General features: G+C 52.7%; 1 protein-coding gene across 1 annotated transcript in view; it reads left to right on the top strand.

Annotated features, from left to right (window-relative positions):
• The window catches only part of Cachd1 (cache domain containing 1), a 153,831-nt gene that overhangs the window by 98,957 nt on the left and 35,171 nt on the right, over nucleotides 1-19,703 (top strand). Inside the window, exons 4-7 of the mRNA XM_003479120.5 lie at nucleotides 438-544; nucleotides 12,634-12,760; nucleotides 14,848-14,992; nucleotides 16,030-16,246. Of these exons, the coding sequence (XP_003479168.3) occupies nucleotides 438-544; nucleotides 12,634-12,760; nucleotides 14,848-14,992; nucleotides 16,030-16,246 (596 nt within the window). The remainder of the gene's footprint in view (nucleotides 1-437; nucleotides 545-12,633; nucleotides 12,761-14,847; nucleotides 14,993-16,029; nucleotides 16,247-19,703) is intronic.

Here is a 19,703-nt window from a genome sequence, read left to right as displayed (position 1 = left end):
GTGCAAGGATCACCGGTGTGTGCCCCCACGCCCGGCTGCAGTGTTCTGTTCTGCTTTGCAGTACTGGTGTCGATCTCAGGGGTGCTCTGCCACTGAGCGCACCCTCATCTTTTTCACTTTCTGTTTTAGGCAGGATCTCATAAATTCCCCAGGCTGACCAGGAACCTGCATTCCTGTCCCAGTGCTTCAGGAGTTGGAAGTATAGAGGGCCATCTGCCTTATAGACAGCTGTTCTTAAATTTTCCACCTTGAACTTAATTTCTAAATGTTGTAGATGCAGTTCGCTTTCCTCCCATGTTGCAGCCTCAGCACAAAGTCCCTCGTCTATGGTGTTTAGGCCGCTGTTTCTCACCCAGTATGTGCCATATTTCTGTTGTAGCTTTTCTAGGTTAGATAACCAGCAAATAATCTTTGCTCATCCTCTTCTGTTGTTTCAGATTCGATGGGAACTTTAATACCAATGTGTCTAGAACAATTAGTTGTGATCGACTTTCTACTACTGTTAATAGCCGAGCCTTCAACCCTGGACGAGACTTGAATTCAGGTCAGTAATTTGCAGTTTTATCACGGTGACCTGTCCTCCAGCTTGGTCCAGCTGAACTCCTGTGTCACCCTGAACATTTCTCTCTCCGCAGCCAGTATGAGCGGCCCTAATAACTCCTCTCCGCCTGTGGGCATAGAGACTTGGGCTTCGGAGAAGAGCACCACGGCTCTTCTCTGCAGCCCTGGGATTCCATTCCTGTTTCTCCCAGCTCAGAACTTGCAGGTCACTTCTTTAAAGGGGCAGAGATTTTACACCTCACACAGCCTCGATGTAAGATTTCAGAACAAAGGTCTTGAGCCTCCTTCCCTCATACCTGGGAAGCTGAGGGACCTCAATTCCTCCCTCGGAAGCAATGTGTTCCCCAAGCCCAGATCTCTGATTGTCACTGAAACCCAGGAGAGAAGCCAGAGAGCAGAATATTTACTTTCAGGGCCCCAGCCAAACTCCCTCTGGGGGAGAAATCATATCTTTCAGAGCTGGACACACAAACAGGGCCGCCTATTGGCTCTGGAAAGAAATTTGCAAGCTTATGTTTCTCAGAGATAATAAACCAGCTTCCAGATGAATGCTCCAAACTGAAATCTGCCTGGCACACATTATCTGGTCCAGTAAGTAATGGATCCAATTATTTTTTAATTGGTGGGAGGATCTGGCAGCCTTTCCAGAACAGGTAACATTAGCTTCTGGAAAAGAAGTGAAATCACAATATTTCTCATTTAAAGAAAAAATAACAGAGGAGGGCACAGAAAGGGCAGATAAAGTGGACTGTGGAAAATTCCACAACTGGCTCAAGGTGAAGCTGGCCCCAGATTCTCCCGTTTCTCAGAATCCCTGTTTTCCCTCAGGAAAGCTCAGCCACACGGGCTGTGGTGCTGGGCCTGAGGGTTTGAGGGTGAGTAGCAATCGCGGTGGGATCGCAGTCCCGACAGGTGATGCACCACTGACCTTCCCACAGTCCAGGCTGCCTTGTGGTCCTATGTTTGGATTAACAGAGAAGAGAAAGTTTTTGTTCATCTGTATGAGCTCTGGAAGACCCCTCAAGGCCCCTCAGCAGAGCCGTCTTTTAGTGATGGAACAGAGGGGTATTTTCACTCTTGTGTTTACAATCTTAATTTAAAACTAAACATTGTTTTTATAACCAGGGAAAAATAAAAGAGTTATTAAAAGGGACTCCTCAGTATCTGTGGGCGTTGGATCCAGGTTGTCCCCAGTGGATACCAAAATCTGGGTGCTCAAGCGCCTCGCATGACTTGGTGAAATTTGCATAAAACCCACACATCCATTCATGTATGTTAAATTAGCCCTGGATTACTTAGAACACCTAATACTATGCAAATGATCACATAATATCGCTGAACAAAATGAGGAGAAGCAGTATGTGTCGGTGCAGTACACGCTCACGTCTGTTTGCAGACGTTTTCAGCCTGAGACTGGCGGTCACTGCGGATGCCTGAGTCTTGCAGTGTAGTTCCGCCCCTTGTGGGTAACTGTCTCTTGCTTACCATGGCTCTGGTAACCAGGTCCTGAGCCGTGGGGCTCCTTGACGAAACTGTTTACCTCCTGGCTGTGTGACTGGGGCAGTAGGGGGAGCAGGGGCTGAGGGAGGGGTCCAGCAGGCTTGGGGTCCAGAACCCTGCCCGCTGCCAGGACACAGCCTGAGCCTGCAGAGCCACGCGCTCGGGCCCTGACTTCCCCATCCATCATTCACTGAGACAGCAGCTGGGGATCCAGCTCCACCTTTAGGACTCACTTTGTGTGTTTGTTTCATGGTACTAGGGATTCAACCCTGGGCCTTCGCTCTGGGCCTCCACTTCCCCAGGCGTCTTTTATTTTTGACTTTGAGGCAGGATCTTGCTAAGTCACTAAATTGCCCAGGCTGGGCTCAAACATGTGATTTTCCTGCCTCAGCCTCCCAGAGTGCTGGGATTACAGGTATGTGTCACCATGTCCAGTGGTAGTATTACTTATTATACCTTTTTCTTAGAGGATACAGAAGCAGTTTTTCCAAGTTCCAACCTTTCTTCCAAATGAAATACAGACTATTAGATTGGGTTATTTAGCACCTTTTACCTGGTGAACGCTGGGTCAGAAGATGTAAACAAAAGGAAGCACGTGTGATGTGGGGGTGAGAGGTGTAGATTTTAAACAAACAGACAAGTAAACACCCAATCTCAGCCATGGTACCGCTTCTCTGGCCTGAATGTGCTTCCCACAAGCGGGCCTATTGGAGGGTCCCCTGCCGTCCTGAGTGGATTAATGATGGTTTTCAGAGGCCGGAGGCTGCAGGATCAGCCTCTGGCTCTGTCTCAGTCGAGGCTTTGCCCCACCCCTTTTTTCTGATGGTATTAGGGATTGAACCCAGGGCTCTGCACTGAGCCACATCCCTTGGCCATTTATTTTGAAACAGGGTCTCACTAATTTTCCCAGGTTGGGGTCAGACTTGGGACTCCTCCTCCAGCTTTGCCTCAGCCTCTGTAGTGCTGCGTTTCCAGTTGTGTGTTCCCATGCCCAGCTCCATCACCTACCTTGCTGTAACTAGGAGGCCGTCAAGAGTCCTGCCCTCAATCACAGGCTTCCCGCCCTCCAGAACTGTGAGCGAAATCAACTTGTGCTGCTTATCAGTGATCCAGTGTGCTTTCGGTATTAATAGCTTGGAATAGGCCAAGACAGGGCATGACCAGAAGTAATTTGGAGCTGGGTACTGGGCGTGCTGGTGACTGAGGTTTCGGGGTGCAGGGAGGCAGCTCAGCCCAGAGAGGTCATGAGTGACTGGAAGCCCACAGCCGGAGGACTTTAGCGCTGGCTCTGCTTGAGGGCTGTAGTGTGGGCCCATGCAGGGTTGCGTGAGGACTTGACCTGGGGTGTACGAGGCACAGCTGGAAGCTATTAAGTTTGAGGGGTGTAGGAGGCACCCCAGGACAAGGTAGCAGGCTGCACCAGTCTGGGGCCCAAGGTTAGACATAGACTAAGCACTGATGCTGAGAGGACCTGGATGTGACCCTCACTCAATCCTGTGGCCAGGGCCTGGGGTGAGAGCAGGACTGCAGGTGTCACGGGTTCAGGACCAGACATACCGAAGATAACGATCCCGAGGAACCTGGGAAGGTGCATAGCTTCATTACACCAGTGGGCTGATGGGACTCTCAGCCCCAGGCCATCAACCCTGTCTTGGGGAGAACAAATATTTATATATGTTTTAGGCAGAAAGTGCAAAAGACTAGCAGGAAATATGAAAAGGGCTGATAGCAGGACTTTCTATAGTTGGTCACATGTCATTCATATATTGTTAGGCAGACGACATTACACAAGCTAATTGGGGTCACCATCATATAATGAGGACGGTGTTGTGGGGAGGAGGAAGAATCTATCACTGTCTAAGACTGAACCGAGCTGTCCTTGAGGTGAAAACGTAAAAGCAAACAAAGCATAGTAAGATGCACTGTCTGGCTAAGTGGCGCTCACCTCGGAAGCCCTGGCTGGCATAAGGGTGCTGGACTTTGTAATTTTCTAATTAAGAACTGACTCCCCTTCCCAGCCACACCCTGGAGTAGCATTAGAAATAAATAAAAGATTTCTTTTCGATTTAAAATTGTCTTTACCCCAGAAATAGATTTGAAGGTACATGGTCCCCTAAAGGATGCTGAGCAAAGGGGGCCAGGGAGGGACAGCTACTCTGCCAGGGCAGAACCAGGAGGCCACCTCGAGGAAGCCGACAGCTAAGCCTGACCCAAGACAGAGGGGTTGCTGTGTTGAGCTGTCCAGGTCAGCGAGGGTTGGAAATCAGACCTGGGAGGGGGCAATGTCTGGGTCCTTGGCCAGAGCTGGTGGGTGGAGACAGGAGGACAGGCGTTCAGGGTTCAATGGATGACGTGTTCCTGTGAAGGGAGGAAGGGTTGGTCTGTGTGTGCCAAGTGGAAAGACGGGCGGGGAGTAGCTAAGGACACAGCACAGGAGGAGAGGAAGGAAGGGCCCTAGTGTCAGCAGGACCCACGAGGACGTTGGCCGTGGTTCCTAGGGACATTCCCTGCTGTGGGGAGAAGTGGGATCATTGGCTGAGCACGAAGGCCCAGAAAGAAGAATGGAAACACGTTGGCTGAACCGTGCTTTCCCTGTGGGACTGAGGTGTAGAGTGAAACTCTGTTGCACAAACAGTGGTGGGTTCCCTCAGGGCCAGGCGAGCAGCTCAGTGCCAAGCAAAATCGCCTTGTGAGAGCTCAGTCACCAGCTCTGCTGAAAAATCCCTAAATGCTGTCTTCCCTGGGTCACGTCAGGGTCTGTTGTTAGATGAGAGGTGGGTGACGGCCATGCTGCTGTCTCCAGAGAAAGGCAGCCCCAGCCCTGACCCCTCCTTCTTCCTCTTCACTGAGACAGGTAGAGCTGCCACACTGAGACAAATGTCCCTTAACTGGTAAAAGAATGTAACCAAGGCTTAGCAGCATAAGCACCTGTGTGGAAAGTGCAAGGTCCTGAGGTCAATCCTTGGTACAAAAAAAAGCAGTGTTATCAGTCCAGTCCAGGCGCTGGTGGTCTCGTGACAGCAGCCTCTGCAGTGTGCTCCGAGCGAGGCTTGAGCAGCAGCCTGTGAGCTTCATGGGGTCAGCCCTCCGCGGAGGACACAGGACACAGAAAGAATTCTGCCCTTCTAGCAGCACTGCATATGCTCCGTGCACATAGCTCCTAAGTTTCTTCCCCCAGTGCAGCCTGCCAGCCCTGCATGCCTCCCTGAGTGATCTCAGGAAAAGCCGTGAGCTTCTGGAGAGGGGGATTTTGTTTGAGAGAAAACACTGGAGCTCCTTAACTGCAGAATCCTGTTTCTTTTGCATCTATGTGCCATCCTGCCAGGTGGGCTAGACTGACACCTTAGTTGGGGTTTTGGCAAGGACACACAGTTAAGAGCACTCAGAATCACAGGGAATGTGGGAACTCAGCAAAATGAAGGCCATGCCCTGAAACTGGGTGTTTCCAAGAGAGGCCTCCAGTGCAACCTGCGCCCTAGAAACAGGTGTGTTCTGAGTAGAATCGGCAGGGCTGGGTTTATAAACAGCTTTTGGTGAAGGGTGGGCTTTTGGGTGTTCACTTGCAGGCATTGAAGCTTTGCAGCTTCCTACACGCGGTGACCACATCTCAGAGCCCACCCACCTGGGAGGAGGGCTGGGTGTGGAGGGGGGCCTCAGGGCTCCCCTTTTCCTCCTCCTCTCGGAGCAGGGGACATCTGACAGTTACATCCGGGAGCTGCTGGCCTCTGGTCCTCTCCAACTGTGTCATCCATCAGTGGCCCCTCATTGGTGACAAGGTTTCCGGTTGCCCTTCACAGAAGCTGGACATGGACTTCTGTGCCCTGTAAACCGTTCTTAGATTCCCGGGGCCCGACCCAGGGCCTACGACCTGCTACACATGAGCGTTCCCAGTTCCTACCACCATGGCTGCTGGGTCGCTGTCTACGGATTCCTTTCAATAGCTGACGTCTTACAGCGCGCGTTATGTTGTGGGACTGGTGATGTTTTTTCTCGGGCTCGTTCCTGCTTTTGTTCCCACTTTCTCATCTTTTTTCCCCCCTTGCTAATTCCTGCTGAGCTATTTTCTGGTGTGCGGCCTGGTCCCTAACGAGAGTTTATTAAAGTCTCCAAAGAAAGTTGTCTCTTGTTCTCTGGAGTTTGCTGCTATGGAGAGACTAGAAGCAGGAGTACATCTTCAGCTCAGAAAGAAAAAGTGTCTGGGCTTCCTTCACTGTGTTTGATTTAAAGAGTACAAAAATCCAGCCAGTCCCTGCAAATTTGACGTTGCAGGCTTCCATCTTGGGAACGTCGCCGTCTTCACTGAGGTTCCGGATTCATGGGTGTAAGGCCGGTCAGAAGTCACATTGTAGAGGTGACTGCTACGAGAGGTGTGTGCCTGGGCAAACTTTAGTGGCTTCCACACCTACCTCCGAGGTGGATGCCCACAATGGGCTGTGTGTGCTTCCTCTTTTCCTAAAATACAGATGGGCCCCAACTTACAGTGGTTCCCTGATTAGTTTACTTCACTGAGGCAAGATTTATTCAGTAGTCACCAAACTACCCTTCTGCAACCTGCCCTGGGTGGCTGTGAGCCATACCAGTCTCCCCAGGGAGGCCGCAGGCTGCTGCTTCAAATCACAGGTTCACAGAGGGCACCCCACACTCTGGTGACCCTGTGCCTTAGCTGGGGTGTTGTTGGAGAGTGCATGAGATGCATTTTGTTCTACAGTGCTCCCACTCGATGTACAGGGGTTCATCAGCATGTAATCTCATTATAAGTCACAGAGTGCAGCGCTTTGAAAAGTAAGCATTCGCAAAATTCTCCCTGTCACAGTTCAGTGGCAAGGCCGTGTCTGCCTAAAATCAAAGAACGAACATAGAGTGGCTTAGGAATTTCAGTTACCTTTTGAAGTCCAAGTACCCCAGCTTCATGACTGCATTAGTGTCATAAAACACGTGGTGATACTTACATAGCTTCTGAAAACTATTCACTTCAAAATTAGATGTCTGTGGTTCAGCTGATACTCAGGTGATTGGTGTGTATGCAAATGTGTAGGCACAAATCATGCAAAACCCAGAAGATCCTTTTAATTTCTCCTTGAAACTACTTTTAATTCAGGTATAGTTACTTTTGAATGGATTGACACACACAAGTTAGAAGAAAAAGGTTATTTTGGTTCACAATTTTGTGGAAGTTTTAGTCCTTAGTCAGCTGGCCGCAAGGTAGTCGCCATGGCAGGAGAGAGAGCATTCATCCCATTGCACGCAGGAAGCTGCAATTCCTCCTTTTCCTATTTATTTCACCCAGGCTCTAAGCTTATTACTTCCATGCAGGATGAGTCTTCCCTCTTCAGTAAATCCATCCCATACCCAGAACTGTGCTAAACTGATCACTGGACCAAACCAATTTCACCCACCAATGATCAAGTTTGTTGATTGAATAGCCAACGTTAGTTCATCTAGTTATCCCATAGTAACCTAAAACATCAAACAAAACCCAAACTTTCCCTGAATTCCCAGTCTGTCACCAGCACTATTACAGTTTTCATGCCCGGTACTCTGGGGATCCCTCCCCACCGGCGATAGGAACTCTTTTTATCAGTGTGGACCTAATTTGTATCAGTGAGCTGATGAGAGAGAGTGATACAGTCTTATGCTGGAGCATAATCCTGGGCTGACTCAAGAAGGCATAGATGATTTTATGCCTAGAAGAGCCAATGGAAAGCCTCCCTTTATTCCATAGGGAAATGTGCAGAATTAGCCATTGTGAATCTGTGGTCCCCAACACCTGGGTCTCTGGGGTCCTTGCTCCAAGCTCCTGTCCCAGGTTCCCTGCTGCAAGCAGGAAACATTCTCCAGGGTCGTGGGACACGTGAAGAGTGGCCCCTGCACTGTGCTTTCTACAGCTCCTGCAAAGGGCTCCTGCAAAGCTGGAAGATGCCCTCTGTCCATGCGCAGCTCCTTACGGTGAATGCAGTCACTGCACATACACACACACACACGCTAAGAAAAGTGAACAATTGAAGAGGAAAGCTTCGCCACTCTGATTTTTAAAACGCTCTGTATGGAGTATGGAAAGACACAGCTCTAAACCCTCAGTCCCGTCCCACAGTGCTGGGCCTTCCGTGAAGCCCACGCACCACAGCTCTGTCCCCTCTTGCACCCCAAGCTCCCTCCCAGTGTGTCACACTGCACACACAGCGGCCCTCAGGGCACACAGGTTGCTGCCCTGAAGAAGGGGATCCCTAGGCCTGCGTCACTTTCTCCGTCCTTTCTGCACCTATTAGCTCTTTTTAGTTTTAGCTTTGGCTGGAGTCACACTAAACTGAACTCCTGTTCCTCCCACCTCAGCCTCCCAGGCAGCTGGGATTATAAGAGTCGACCAGGACATGTCACTTGGCTTATCAAAACAAGGTGATACGAACCGTTATTGTATTGCATATCTTTGTCTTCAAAAGGGTAGCTCAGATTACCAGATAAGGCATGCAAAACTGAGCTCACAATATGAGCACTAACTTATCCTTCCCATGAGCTGATGGGATGAGTAGTACAACTCTCTTAGCTACCATTTCCACCATGTTTTTTCTCCTTTCCCCCATCCCAATTTTCTTTCCTTTTGAACAGCTGCTTCTCTCTTACACATCTCCAGTACCATTTGGATTTATTTTCTCACCTTTTTAGCCTTCAGGTTTTGTCTTAGTCATCTTCTCGCCCACCCCCCCAGCTCTCATTGTGTGGCGCCGCCTCATGGCTGGGAGGACCCGGGCCTTCAGGTTGGCTGCTGCCACGCCAGGGGGACCTCACACTCCACTGTGCAATATGGACCCTGGACGCGGTTTGTGCTCAGGATCCAGGAACGCACCCACGGGCCGCGCTTGGCCTCTCTCTCCTCTCCGTGCAGGTCCTGTTGGCAGGTTTAATGCACATGACAGAAGGGAGAGGTGACCGTTCTAAAGCAGTCACCTTTGTGGTTTCGGAGCTGACTCGATGAGCCTGTTCAATTTTGCATCTGGTGTCAGAGAGAAACAGGACTGGAGGACTGACACAGGTAGCGCGCGGCCACCCAGCCTGTTCTCCTGGGGCAGCTGCGACGCGAGAGAAGAGCCCGCGTGGGTGTTCCTGAGCCGCACTGGCGGCCTGACCAGCGCTGAACCCGGCAACGTGGACTCCGAGCAGAGGGCGGGGCGGCAGGCTTAGGAAGGATGCGGTAGTGCCAGGCGCCAGGGTGAACATCAGCGAGGGCAGGCTGGGCGCGCACACCATAGTGGATGTCCCTGTGCGTCATGCGTCTGTGTGTCATCTGCCTGCGTGTTGTCAGTGGGGTGTGCGTCTGTGTGCGTCATGTCTGTGTGCATCGCGTGTTTTGTGTCCCTGCTGTAAGGTGGGGCCGCTGCAGAGCCCGCCCATCTGCAGCTCAGAGCTGTGTCCTGGGCTGGCGTGGCGGGACCAGGGCCAGTGTGTTAGAGGGAGGTGTGGACATGCAGGACTCCGCGTGGACCCCAGCCCGAGCGGCCAAACCCAGAACTGATTTCGTGAATCGAGGCCCCCGAGTCGCCCGCAGGAATGATGCACTGTGTGCTGCTGCTGCTGGCTGTTAGATGACTCCACACCCCAGAGCTTCCCCAGTACCCCCATCATACCCCAACAGGCCCAATGGAGACCAGGAACTGACCCAGTGCCAAGGGATCCGCGGCAAGAGGACTCGGGCAGTGCCTGACCCCACACTGCGACACCGGCGGGCTCTGGCCAACAGGATGGCATTCCTGAAAGACTGAATGCACCACATACAAGATGGAGTCTGATTTATTTCTAATTATCTGAAAGGCTCTCCGACCTTCTGGCTACTTTTTTTCCAGTGCGCAGATCCTGTTCTTGTGCAGATGTTGCTGTGAAGGGAGCAGAGGGCGCTGCCACACCTAGAGGTTGGAGGAGCACAGCACATGGGGCTGTGGGGTGTTGCCAGTCAGGGTCTTGCTTCCCAGCAGAGGTCACATCCAGCAGGCTGTACTGTCCGCCCCCTCGAGCTGGAGAGAAGTCTCAGGCACTTCCAGGCAGCTCTCTGAACCCCTTTTCCCCTCCGGGACTTAGAGATCGGATCTGGGCAGGGGTAAATGCGCTCCTTGATATGTGTCTAAGAATGCCGGAAGGTAAGGGTGGGAATCAAACCGAAGGCTTTGGGGGCCATGTTCGTCTTGTACGCGATGTGTTTTTGCATGGCCTTGTTGGAGGACAGTTTCCTGTTACTAATCTTTCTAAATAAACTTTTATTGGCACAAGGCCACATTCACTCATTAGCATTGCTGTGCTCAGCTCCTCACTAGGGAGGCAGAGTTGAGTAGCCCTCGCTTTGTTGCCATGAGGCAAGATCTTGTGTAGTTCAGGCTGTCCTTGAACTTGGTATGCAGCCCAGGCTTGCCTCCAACTCAGGACACTTCTCCTGCGTCAACCTCCTAAGTGTTGGGGTTGTAGGCATGTGCTACCATACCCACATTAAAAATAGTAACTTAGTTTCTTGCAGTGCTGGGAGTCAGGCTTGGGACCTTGGGTGTGCTAGACAAGTACCATGTGTCCAATCCTAGTGGCTTTGATCAAGACTCAGAGGTATTGATGTTTGTTTGCTCCTCCAGTAAAGTTTGCAGATGCTGTGTGGGGGCAGAAGAAGGCACCTGTGCTGAGAGCTGGCGGTTTCCACTGGTTTAGCCCAGACTGTGAGGGATCCCATCTCCTGGGGAGGGCTTACTCCATTCTCTCTCTGGTCTGTCAGAAGCTCCATGTGCTGGTGGGAGGGTTTGAGTGGCACCGCTGGGAACTGGCACAGCTGTCACTTGGCACCCTGCAGCCACCTGCATCATGGAAGCCACCGAGCCTGACCCTGGGTGGCCCCAGCCTTGGTTCGCTGAGCAGGCACTGTGCTGCTCTTCCACAACATATTTTCCTCTTCGAAGGCTCGTGGCCAGCAGAGGATAGAAGGGCAGTGGCCAGCTCGGAAGCACTCCCAGCACAGGGAATCAGCATGGACTCCAGAGCTGTGTCCCTGCCCGTCATGATTGGGGGTGAACCGGCACTCTGCCTGCCCATCCCACACTTTGGCTACTGACACATGTGCTAACTCTTGGAGAGCAACCAAACTATTTGCCTGGCTCCAATGAAAATCGAATTCCTAGTGGCCAGAAGACATCGGTAAAGTATAGAAAACCTGCAGTGTAGGGAGCTGAGCTGTGATGGACGCAGCAGGAAGAGACCATAGATGTCCCCTCTGTGTCCTGTTCCCAATGGGCCTGGCAGGTGATGTGCTCTGCACGCCGTCCTCTGCTAGGTTGAATACAAGCCTGGACTGCATCGATGGCTCCTGCATGAGTCACATGTCAGTATGTGCCCCCGCGGCAGGAGCCCACAGGGTCCTTGTCCCAGCCCCGTCTCAGCACAGCAGGCAGATCTGTCCTCCCTCTATCCTCCTATTTCTCACTACACTGAGCATCTGGGCTCTGATGACTGATGAGAGGTGTCTGTTGAGCCATCAGCCATGGGGGTGAAGTTGGTCTTCTTGATCTCATTCCATCCGGGCCTCTGGGTTCAAGGTGTGTTCCCAGCACTTCAGCACCGTCCCCCACACACACCCATACGTGCATGGACACACAAGCTCCAATCCTCATGTGAAATGCTGCATTGGCCTTTGAGCAGTCACCTGTACTTGCGGTGCAAGGGCTACCTGAGTCAGAGGACTTGGGGACCTAGGACCGCACCCTTGCTGCTCACAGTGTGTATTTGTGGAAGAAAGACCAAGGGACACTCTGGGTGAAGGCGTTGCTGGAGCCTGGGAAGTCAGAGGAGAGGCCCTGCTGCTGCTGATGCACAGAGGAGCAGGGCAAGCCCATGTGGTATAGTGGGAGGCTTCCGGGTGGTGCAGGAAGAAAAGGAGCAAAGTGACAAGTGACACTGGAGGACCTAGGTGCCTCGGAGCTGCTGCTGGGAGGCTTCTGACTTTGTAAGATTGAAACGGCCCAGCCATGCGAAAGCTCTGCGTCTGTGGTAACGTGAAGTCCACATGCTTGGCACCATGACTTCTCAGCCTCAGAGCTGCGATACGGACCCTTAGCGGTTCCCATGGACACTCAGAGCCAGATGGGAACTCGAGACTGGGCTCACTCCTTTTCAGGGCCTGGCAGCCTGTCCAGTGTGGCCTGTGCATCAAGAAGGGAATGACCAGTGGGGCTGGGGAACAGCAGAGTGGGTGGGGTGGGAACGGGGGAGAGGCAGGTGGAGGTGTGGAACATGCAGGTGTGGAACAGGACTGAATACCTCGCCCTCAGTGCAGCCCAGGGCTGAGGGCAGCAGTTGGGCTGGTGATCGGGTATGCATGAGGAATGACCCAGGCCCCACGGCTGAGACAGCAACCTGCGAGGCTGGGAAGAGTAGTTTCATATAACCAGACATTGCCTTTTCTAAGCGTAGGGCATTTTTAAGAGGCAGAGAGAATCTTGTGGGAAATGTACAGCTTTGTTATTTGGTGGGATTTCTTCCTACGTTGAGCAGTTTATGCAAAGCAGCTCCCCGCCGGGTCTGACAGTTCTGTCTCATTTTCCTCTCCTCCAGTTCTTGCAGACAACCTGAAATCCAACCCTGGAATCAAGTGGCAGTATTTCAGTTCAGAAGAAGGAATCTTCACCGTCTTCCCGGCACACAAGTTTCGGTGTAAGGGCAGCTACGAGCACCGCAGTAGGTACGCTGACCTGCTCCTGCAGTGTGGGACTGTTGTTCTGCATAGTCTGCCTGAGGGGTTTGGGTCTAGGTGTTGTCTAACGTGGGTTGGGGGTCTGGGTTCAGCACTCTCACACACCCTGCACCCGCACACAGGCACCTGCCCAGGGCCCACGGAGTCCAGATTCCTCAGTTTCCCACACCATACACCCTGTCAAAGCAGCAGGTCCTGAAACTTGGCCATACTCTGAAATGGGTCTCTGCTTGAGGCCGATGACCAGGCTTCGAGTTTTCCAGGAACTGCAGAACAAGCCTAGCAGCACTGAGCCACAGTGACAGAATTCCCTGGTCTGAGGCTCGAGAACATTTGCAGTTCCCGCTGTCTCTATTGAAATCCAGCCGGGAATGAGACATCATCATCACGTAGTTATGAACGACAGAAGTCGGTGATTCTCAGCTTCCCTTTCCGTAGTAATGATTTGCATCAGGTTTCAGCCATAGGCTTTACAAGGCTCGGAAAGCACAGGGTGAAAGAGTTCTTCCACCCACTCCTCCACCGAAGTGGCCTGGGATTGTGCACAGCCAAGGTGGAGATGCGGAGGTGATTTGTACGACAGACACCTCAATTTCCAGGACGCTTTGCTTTTCAGTGCCACACTTTCCCCTGGTGCACTGCTAGACACCTGCTTCCCATGCCATTTTCCCGAGTTTTAATGAGCATTCACTGCAGCTGCCTTTTGCTCCCCTTGACGGGGAAGTGTGAATCCCGACACCCGCAGCCTCACAGAGAGATCTGTTTGGCTCCTGGGTTCAGTCCGAGGTCAGTTGCTCCCAGGAAGAAGCAGCCCAGCGGAGGGGTCTGTCGACCGAGAGCTGCTCATCCCATGGCCTGCAGGAAGCAGAGGTGGGACAAGCAGGGGACGAGAATGCAGCCTTCCGGGTCTCACCCCGGGGGCCACCTCCGGCCAGGGCCACCACCTGTGAATCCATCCCTGCCCGAGTGTACTGAGGAGCACAGCACCGGAGGCTTTGGGAGATATTTAGATGACTTAGTCATTTAGATGACTCCGCCAACATCCAATTTTTCATCCACAAGAGTTCTCAGGAAGGAAGGAAGAAATCACTTTAAAGAAAATCCTAGCCAGGCGTGGTGATGCACACCTGTCATCCCAGCACTTGGGAGGCTGAGGCAGGAAGCTTGCCATGAATTTGACGCCAACCTGGGCTACACAGTGAGTTCAAGGCCAGCCTTGTGTCAGGAGAAAAAAGAAAGAGAAGAGAAGATCCTCTTGCCTGGTTTGGAGAACCCAGATGGTCCCACCTTTTAGCTGGCTGGTTGCGTCAGACTGTCACCCACGTGGCATAGAGAAATCAAGTGATTGAGGGGTATTGGTAGAGAAGAATTCTCTCCAGGCTGGTTTGCTTTCTTAAACAACTGTCCCCCAATTGTTCCAGCTCTGAAACTGTGAGCAGCCCTCATTAAACCTCAGGAACCCCAGGCCTCTTAGGTTGGAGGCCTAACCACCCCCTTTTCCTTAATGTCAGCAAGCCAGGCCCTGGTGCACAGAGTGGCTGTCACAGGTATGGACTTGTCTGCCAGCCTGGCGCTAGGTGCTGTGCTTGGGGCCAGTCCACAGCTGACCCGAGGGAACCGACCTGATACAGAGAAAGCGGCTGCTTCCGTAGGAAGAAAGGCCAGACCAGTGTCAGAGCTGCCCAGAGTGCCCTGGCTCCTAGCACAGAAAATCCTCCCTGACTCCTGCCCTAGGGCTGTCAGCTCATTTTCTGCCGTGCAGAGGTGCGGGGTGACGGGTGAGCAGAAGCAGCCAGTGACTTGGAGAGTCTGCTTCTAGACTTCACACTGAGAGGGCATCTTCAAGGCAAGAGCCTGCCCTGGCAGCCTGCAGTGCTGTGCTGAGGGGTTGCTGCTACTCCTCCATGCCACCTCCCCACCCCTGCACATGCATACTTCAGCACATTCGCACGTAAGCGCACACGCGTGCACACACACACACACACACATACACACACAGAGGTCATCTCTCCAGCTGGCACAGGTGGAGCCCTTTTTCCCAAAGCAGGACTGACCAGGAGCTTCTCTCCCTGCAGGCCCATCTATGTGTCCACTGTCCGGCCACAGTCCAAGCACATCGTCGTCATCCTGGACCACGGGGCCTCAGTCACTGACACCCAGCTGCAGATCGCCAAGGACGCTGCTCAGGTCATCCTCAGCGCCATCGACGAGCACGACAAGGTAACCGTCGCGCAGTGCATCCACCTTGAAGGCTGGCTTCAGGTGATGTGCACTTGCATGGTCCCCTGAGGGACCAGTGGGTGACACCCCTTGGGTTTCCAGGTTACCCAAGCTCAGGGAAAGTGTGGCAGAGTGATCGGTGGCCAGGTTACCTGCAGGTCCCTCTCTGCCTCCTCCTGTGGGCCATGCTTGTGCATTTTCTTCAGCTCTCCTGTAACAGGATCTGGGGGAAAGGCGTGCCTTAGTTTTCACTGTGGCCTGAGAATGCAACCTCCGTCCCCGGATCCCTCCTGTGTGCCTCGTGCAGCTGGGTTTAGGTTTCCCGTAACCAAGCCTTTGCCACCAGAAGTCATGCGACAGAGGGAATGACGCAGCTGGGTGGCTGATGTTGTCCCAGGGTTGGCAGGAAGTGGCTGCAGTCTTGGGGCCACTCAGGGAGGCCCGGGTGCAGAGAAGGGTCATCTGCACCCTGTGCACGTGTCCTACCCTATCATTTTGGCTCTCCTGTCTCACTGATACAAGTGCTTAGAACACGTGCACGCACTCATGAATATAGCCACTTAAGGTTCGAAAACCAAGATGGTAGGTTCCTGCTGTGGTTTTTCTCTGCATGAATTTTATTGCTGTGTTTTTTTTTTTTTTTTTTTTTTTTAAGATTTTTGCTGGTGTTTTTTAAATGTGAGTGCTATGTTGCTACTTCATCCTGGAACAAAAACCAAACTTCAGGGTAGTACCCTCCCCGACCAACAAGTCCTTTTTTAACTTGATAGATTGATGCCTCTTTGTGCCTGTTTTTAAATTCAAGTGGCACCCTAGAGTCTTCTCTCTGTTGGCTGTTATGTTGCATAAAAATCCTGACTGTGTGTGCCGGTGCATACTCGTAGTTCCAGCTACTTGGGAGGCTGAAACAGGAGGATTGCTTGAGCCCAGGAGCTCACGGCCCAGCCCAGCCAACATAGCAAGACTCCACCTCTTTAAAAAACAGCCTTGGAATGCTTGGGGTAACAGGTTGTTGTCATTTTTCCGCCTCCCTGCAGATCTCCGTGCTGACTGTGGCAGACGCCGTCAGGACCTGCTCTCTAGACCAGTGCTACAAGACTTTCCTGTCCCCGGCCACCAGCGAGACGAAGAGGAAGATGTCCAGCTTCGTCAGCAGCATCAAGGCCTCGGACAGCCCCACGCAGCACGCGGCGGGCTTCCAGAAGGCCTTCCAGTTGATCCGAAGCACAAACAACAGCACCAAGCTCCAAGCAAGTAGGTCCATTCCCTCGGGGCCTCAGGGGCAGGGACGGGGCCGCAGGGGTGCATGGCCAGCTGTGCACTGAGAGGCTGACTGGGCACAGAAGTTCTGTGCCAGCTCCAGGTGGCTTCCACTAGGATCTTACTAGCTGTTCTCAGCTGTTCCAGTCCCACACTCGCCGTGACAGGCTGGTGACTTGCTGGTTATGTGTTGGTTAGTTGCTGGTTAAGTGCTGATTACTTGCTGGTTAACTGCTGGTGACTTGCTGATTAGTTGCTGGTTAGTTGCATGTTTCCGGACTCCCAGAGCCTGCACCTCTGCCCACTTGTGAGGAAGGAGCTCTGACTGATTTCCCCAGGCACTGGCGCATCCTTTTGAATGTTAATCACTGGCTTTGGCTGCGTGGCCGAGTTGACACCTGCTCAGGGGGTAGCAGGAATCTTTGTCTCAATACTGTCCTGCCAGCTGTCACCAGGCTGAGCAGGGCTCTCCGCTGTACAAAGGCACGCTAATTTAATTTTCATGTTATTAGAGAAATCTGGAATTAGGATGTGTGTGAAAGGAGAGAAGCGTATTAGAAGTGGGACTCTCGCTTTGAAACTACTTCAAGGGATCTATCTCATTTTCTCTTTTATATTCAGAAATCTGCATGTAGCATTTTTTCCTTTTGTGGTGACATGAGTATTTCCCATGGAGACGCTGAGAGGCCTCATGTCTGTACCACTGGCCTGCGAGCAGCACAGGGCCCAGTGCACACTGGTCTCCCGGGAAGGAGAAGCTGGAATAACCAGAGCCAGGAGGGAAGTGGTGGCTGTTGGCTTCATCTTTGTAATCCCCAGGCACCCCACACCAGGCATTGGGTGTCCAGGCAGGCCCTAAATGGGGCAGCCAGGGCTGGGGCTGCACAGCTCTTGGTCTCAGTGCCCACAGTGTATAGATAGAGCACGCCCCTTGTACCCCTCAAACTGCCATGGCTTTGCTCTTTAAGGCTGGCCGGGATATCCTCTCCTGCTTCGAAGCCCTGACTTCCAGGAAGGCCCGGTCCCCCTAGAATGGGCTCATCACCCCCAGAACAGGCTCATCTGTGAGACCGTAGCTGCTGTCACTTGTGAACTGCAGGTTCCCCTCCTTAGGGATGGACCTGCAGCCAACCTAGTGGGGACCGTGCTTACATCCAGCCAGGGACAATCACCCACGCCGAGTCTGTTGGCACATCTCGGGGTCCTCACAGCTGATAGGGATCTCGAGGAACAGGGCAACTGTGTGCTGAGCCACTCTGGTCAGCAAAGAAGGGCAGCTTGTGTGTGCTGTCCACCCACCAGCTTTTCCTGAGGGGTATCCCGTCCTCCCAACCCCTGGGCTCAAGCATCCGGTTGTGTTTATCCTCTGCTTAATGGGGTGAAGGCTCAGGTGGGCCAGTGTGAGCCCCGATGCCACCTACGGGCCACTGGAGCAGGTGCCTTCTCTCTGCTGTGTGCAGGTGCCGTCCCAGACCTGCGATTCCAGGGGAGCCAGAAGTGTGGGGTTTAATGTGAGATCCCTTGATTCTCAAATGTTGACACTCGTTGCTGTTTAAAAACTGTGACCAGAGGCCTCCCTGAACTCCTCTCGATTGCATTTCTCTCCCGAATGAGGCAGAAGCCTGGTTCGATGGGGGGTTTCTTCTCTGGGCCTTTTTTTTTGGTCATTTTGAGATAGGATTTCACTATGCAGTTCAGACTGGACTTGAATTCTCAGAGATCCTCCTTCCTCAGCCTCCCAAATGTTGGGATGACAGGAGTGCACCACCACACCTGACTCTCTTTTCTTACTATTGTAAACAAAAACATCATGAGATTGGCTACCAGGGCTTGGACATGTTTTCACGACATAGCTTGGGATATGCTTGGCACAGAAGGTGTGTTTTGGCTGAGTTAGATGTTAAGGTCCTCCGCTTTATAGCTGCTTCTAGAAGTTTAGAGAACAAAGAATGCATATCAGTTTGCATAACGAAATTCTTCAGCTCAGTGTGGTAGTGCACACCTGGAATCCCAGCTCACTGGGAGGCTGAGGCAGGAGGATCGGAAGTTCGAGGCCAGCGTGGGCCACTTAATGAGCTCCTGTCTCAGAATTAAATAAGCAGGGCTGAGGGTGCAGCTTGATCTGCACACACAGGGCATCTGGATTCCTGCAATACTGAGAAAGGAGGGAGGAAGCGAGGGAAGGAGTGAATCTTCACTGTCTAAGGGAAGTTGGGTGTTCCCAAGCTGTGGGTGGGTTTTGAATCAGCCAGCATTCTCCCGAAACTCCTCAGAGCTGATGGGTGTGAGTAAATTCCTCAAGCCCTCCAGATCTGCTGTCCTAGTCCGTACCCTGAGACCCTGGGCTCCCAGAGTGTCCAGTGCCATTAGCAGCGGACCTGCCACAGTGCCCCGCTACATGACTTCTTTGGTGGGGCCAGAGCAGCGTCCCATGTGTCCTGAGTGGACCCCAAAAGCCCCAGATGCCAGGGACCCCAGTGGCCCGGCAAGAGCAGAGTGGACACCTGTTTATGCCATGGTCACTCAGCACCAGCTGTGCACCTGGGCTGCTGGGGTGAGGTTACCCTCAGGAGCCAGCCCTTCCCTACGGGAATGATGCAAGGATTCACTGAGCATGGATATGGGGTGCCTCTCCTAACACAAGAGCCACACTGTGTGATCACCGCAGTGCAGCTATGTCCAGCTCTGGCTCTGTCCTCAGCCAGCCCGTGCAGTCTGTCACAGAGCTGCCCACCCTTCCAGGTTGTTTGTTCCAAGTCTTATGGGGGTTGGTGGAAAGACCTTTGGCAGCCGAGGAAGTGAGAGGTTGGGGTGTGGACCCCACTGCTTGGGCAGAGCACCTGGGGCCTATCGGAATGGTCTCCCCTCTGGAATTGACTCCAGGGTGTGCTCTGCCCCAAGCCGCTGTGGTCCCCATCTAGCGGGACAGCCCCCAAGGCCTGGCCTGAGGCTCCAGCTGGTGACTGGGGAAGAACCTGAGTATAATTGGGAAAGTGAGTCAGGTGGCATTCGGAGGCACTGATGACTGAAGGTGGGAAGTAACCCCACTTGCTCTGCAGACAGGGAGGTGACCAGCAGGATCAGGACGGAGACCTCAGGACTCAGGGTGAGTGCTTGGCCGGTGACGCAGCACTCACCTCACTGGTACTGCCCCACTCCCCAGGAGCGCCCCAGGAGCATGCTGTGTCTAGAGTCTATGCCAAAGGAGAATACCTAAGGGCACCCCAAGCTGTCCAGGGGTCTGCATGGCCTTGGGGTGAAAAGGTGGTTTGTCATGCTTCAGCCTCAGGGTTTGTCCCCCTAGAGAGAGGCACAGGTTTATTCGTTGGTTTGTTTTCTTGTAGTACAAGGATTGAATGAGTTGCTTAGGGCTCTCATAAAATAACTTATGGAGATACACTTACAACACTGAAAATTTTTTTTTTAATTTTTTGAGACAAAGTCTCACTTT

Source organism: Cavia porcellus, unplaced genomic scaffold (assembly GCF_034190915.1).
Source record: "Cavia porcellus strain 051 isolate PalLab524CR breed Dunkin Hartley unplaced genomic scaffold, mCavPor4.1 scaffold_1, whole genome shotgun sequence".
NCBI lineage: Eukaryota > Metazoa > Chordata > Mammalia > Rodentia > Caviidae > Cavia > Cavia porcellus.
The sequence above is the reverse complement of the archived record's forward strand: the minus strand, read 5'-3'. Positions and strand labels throughout refer to the sequence as shown.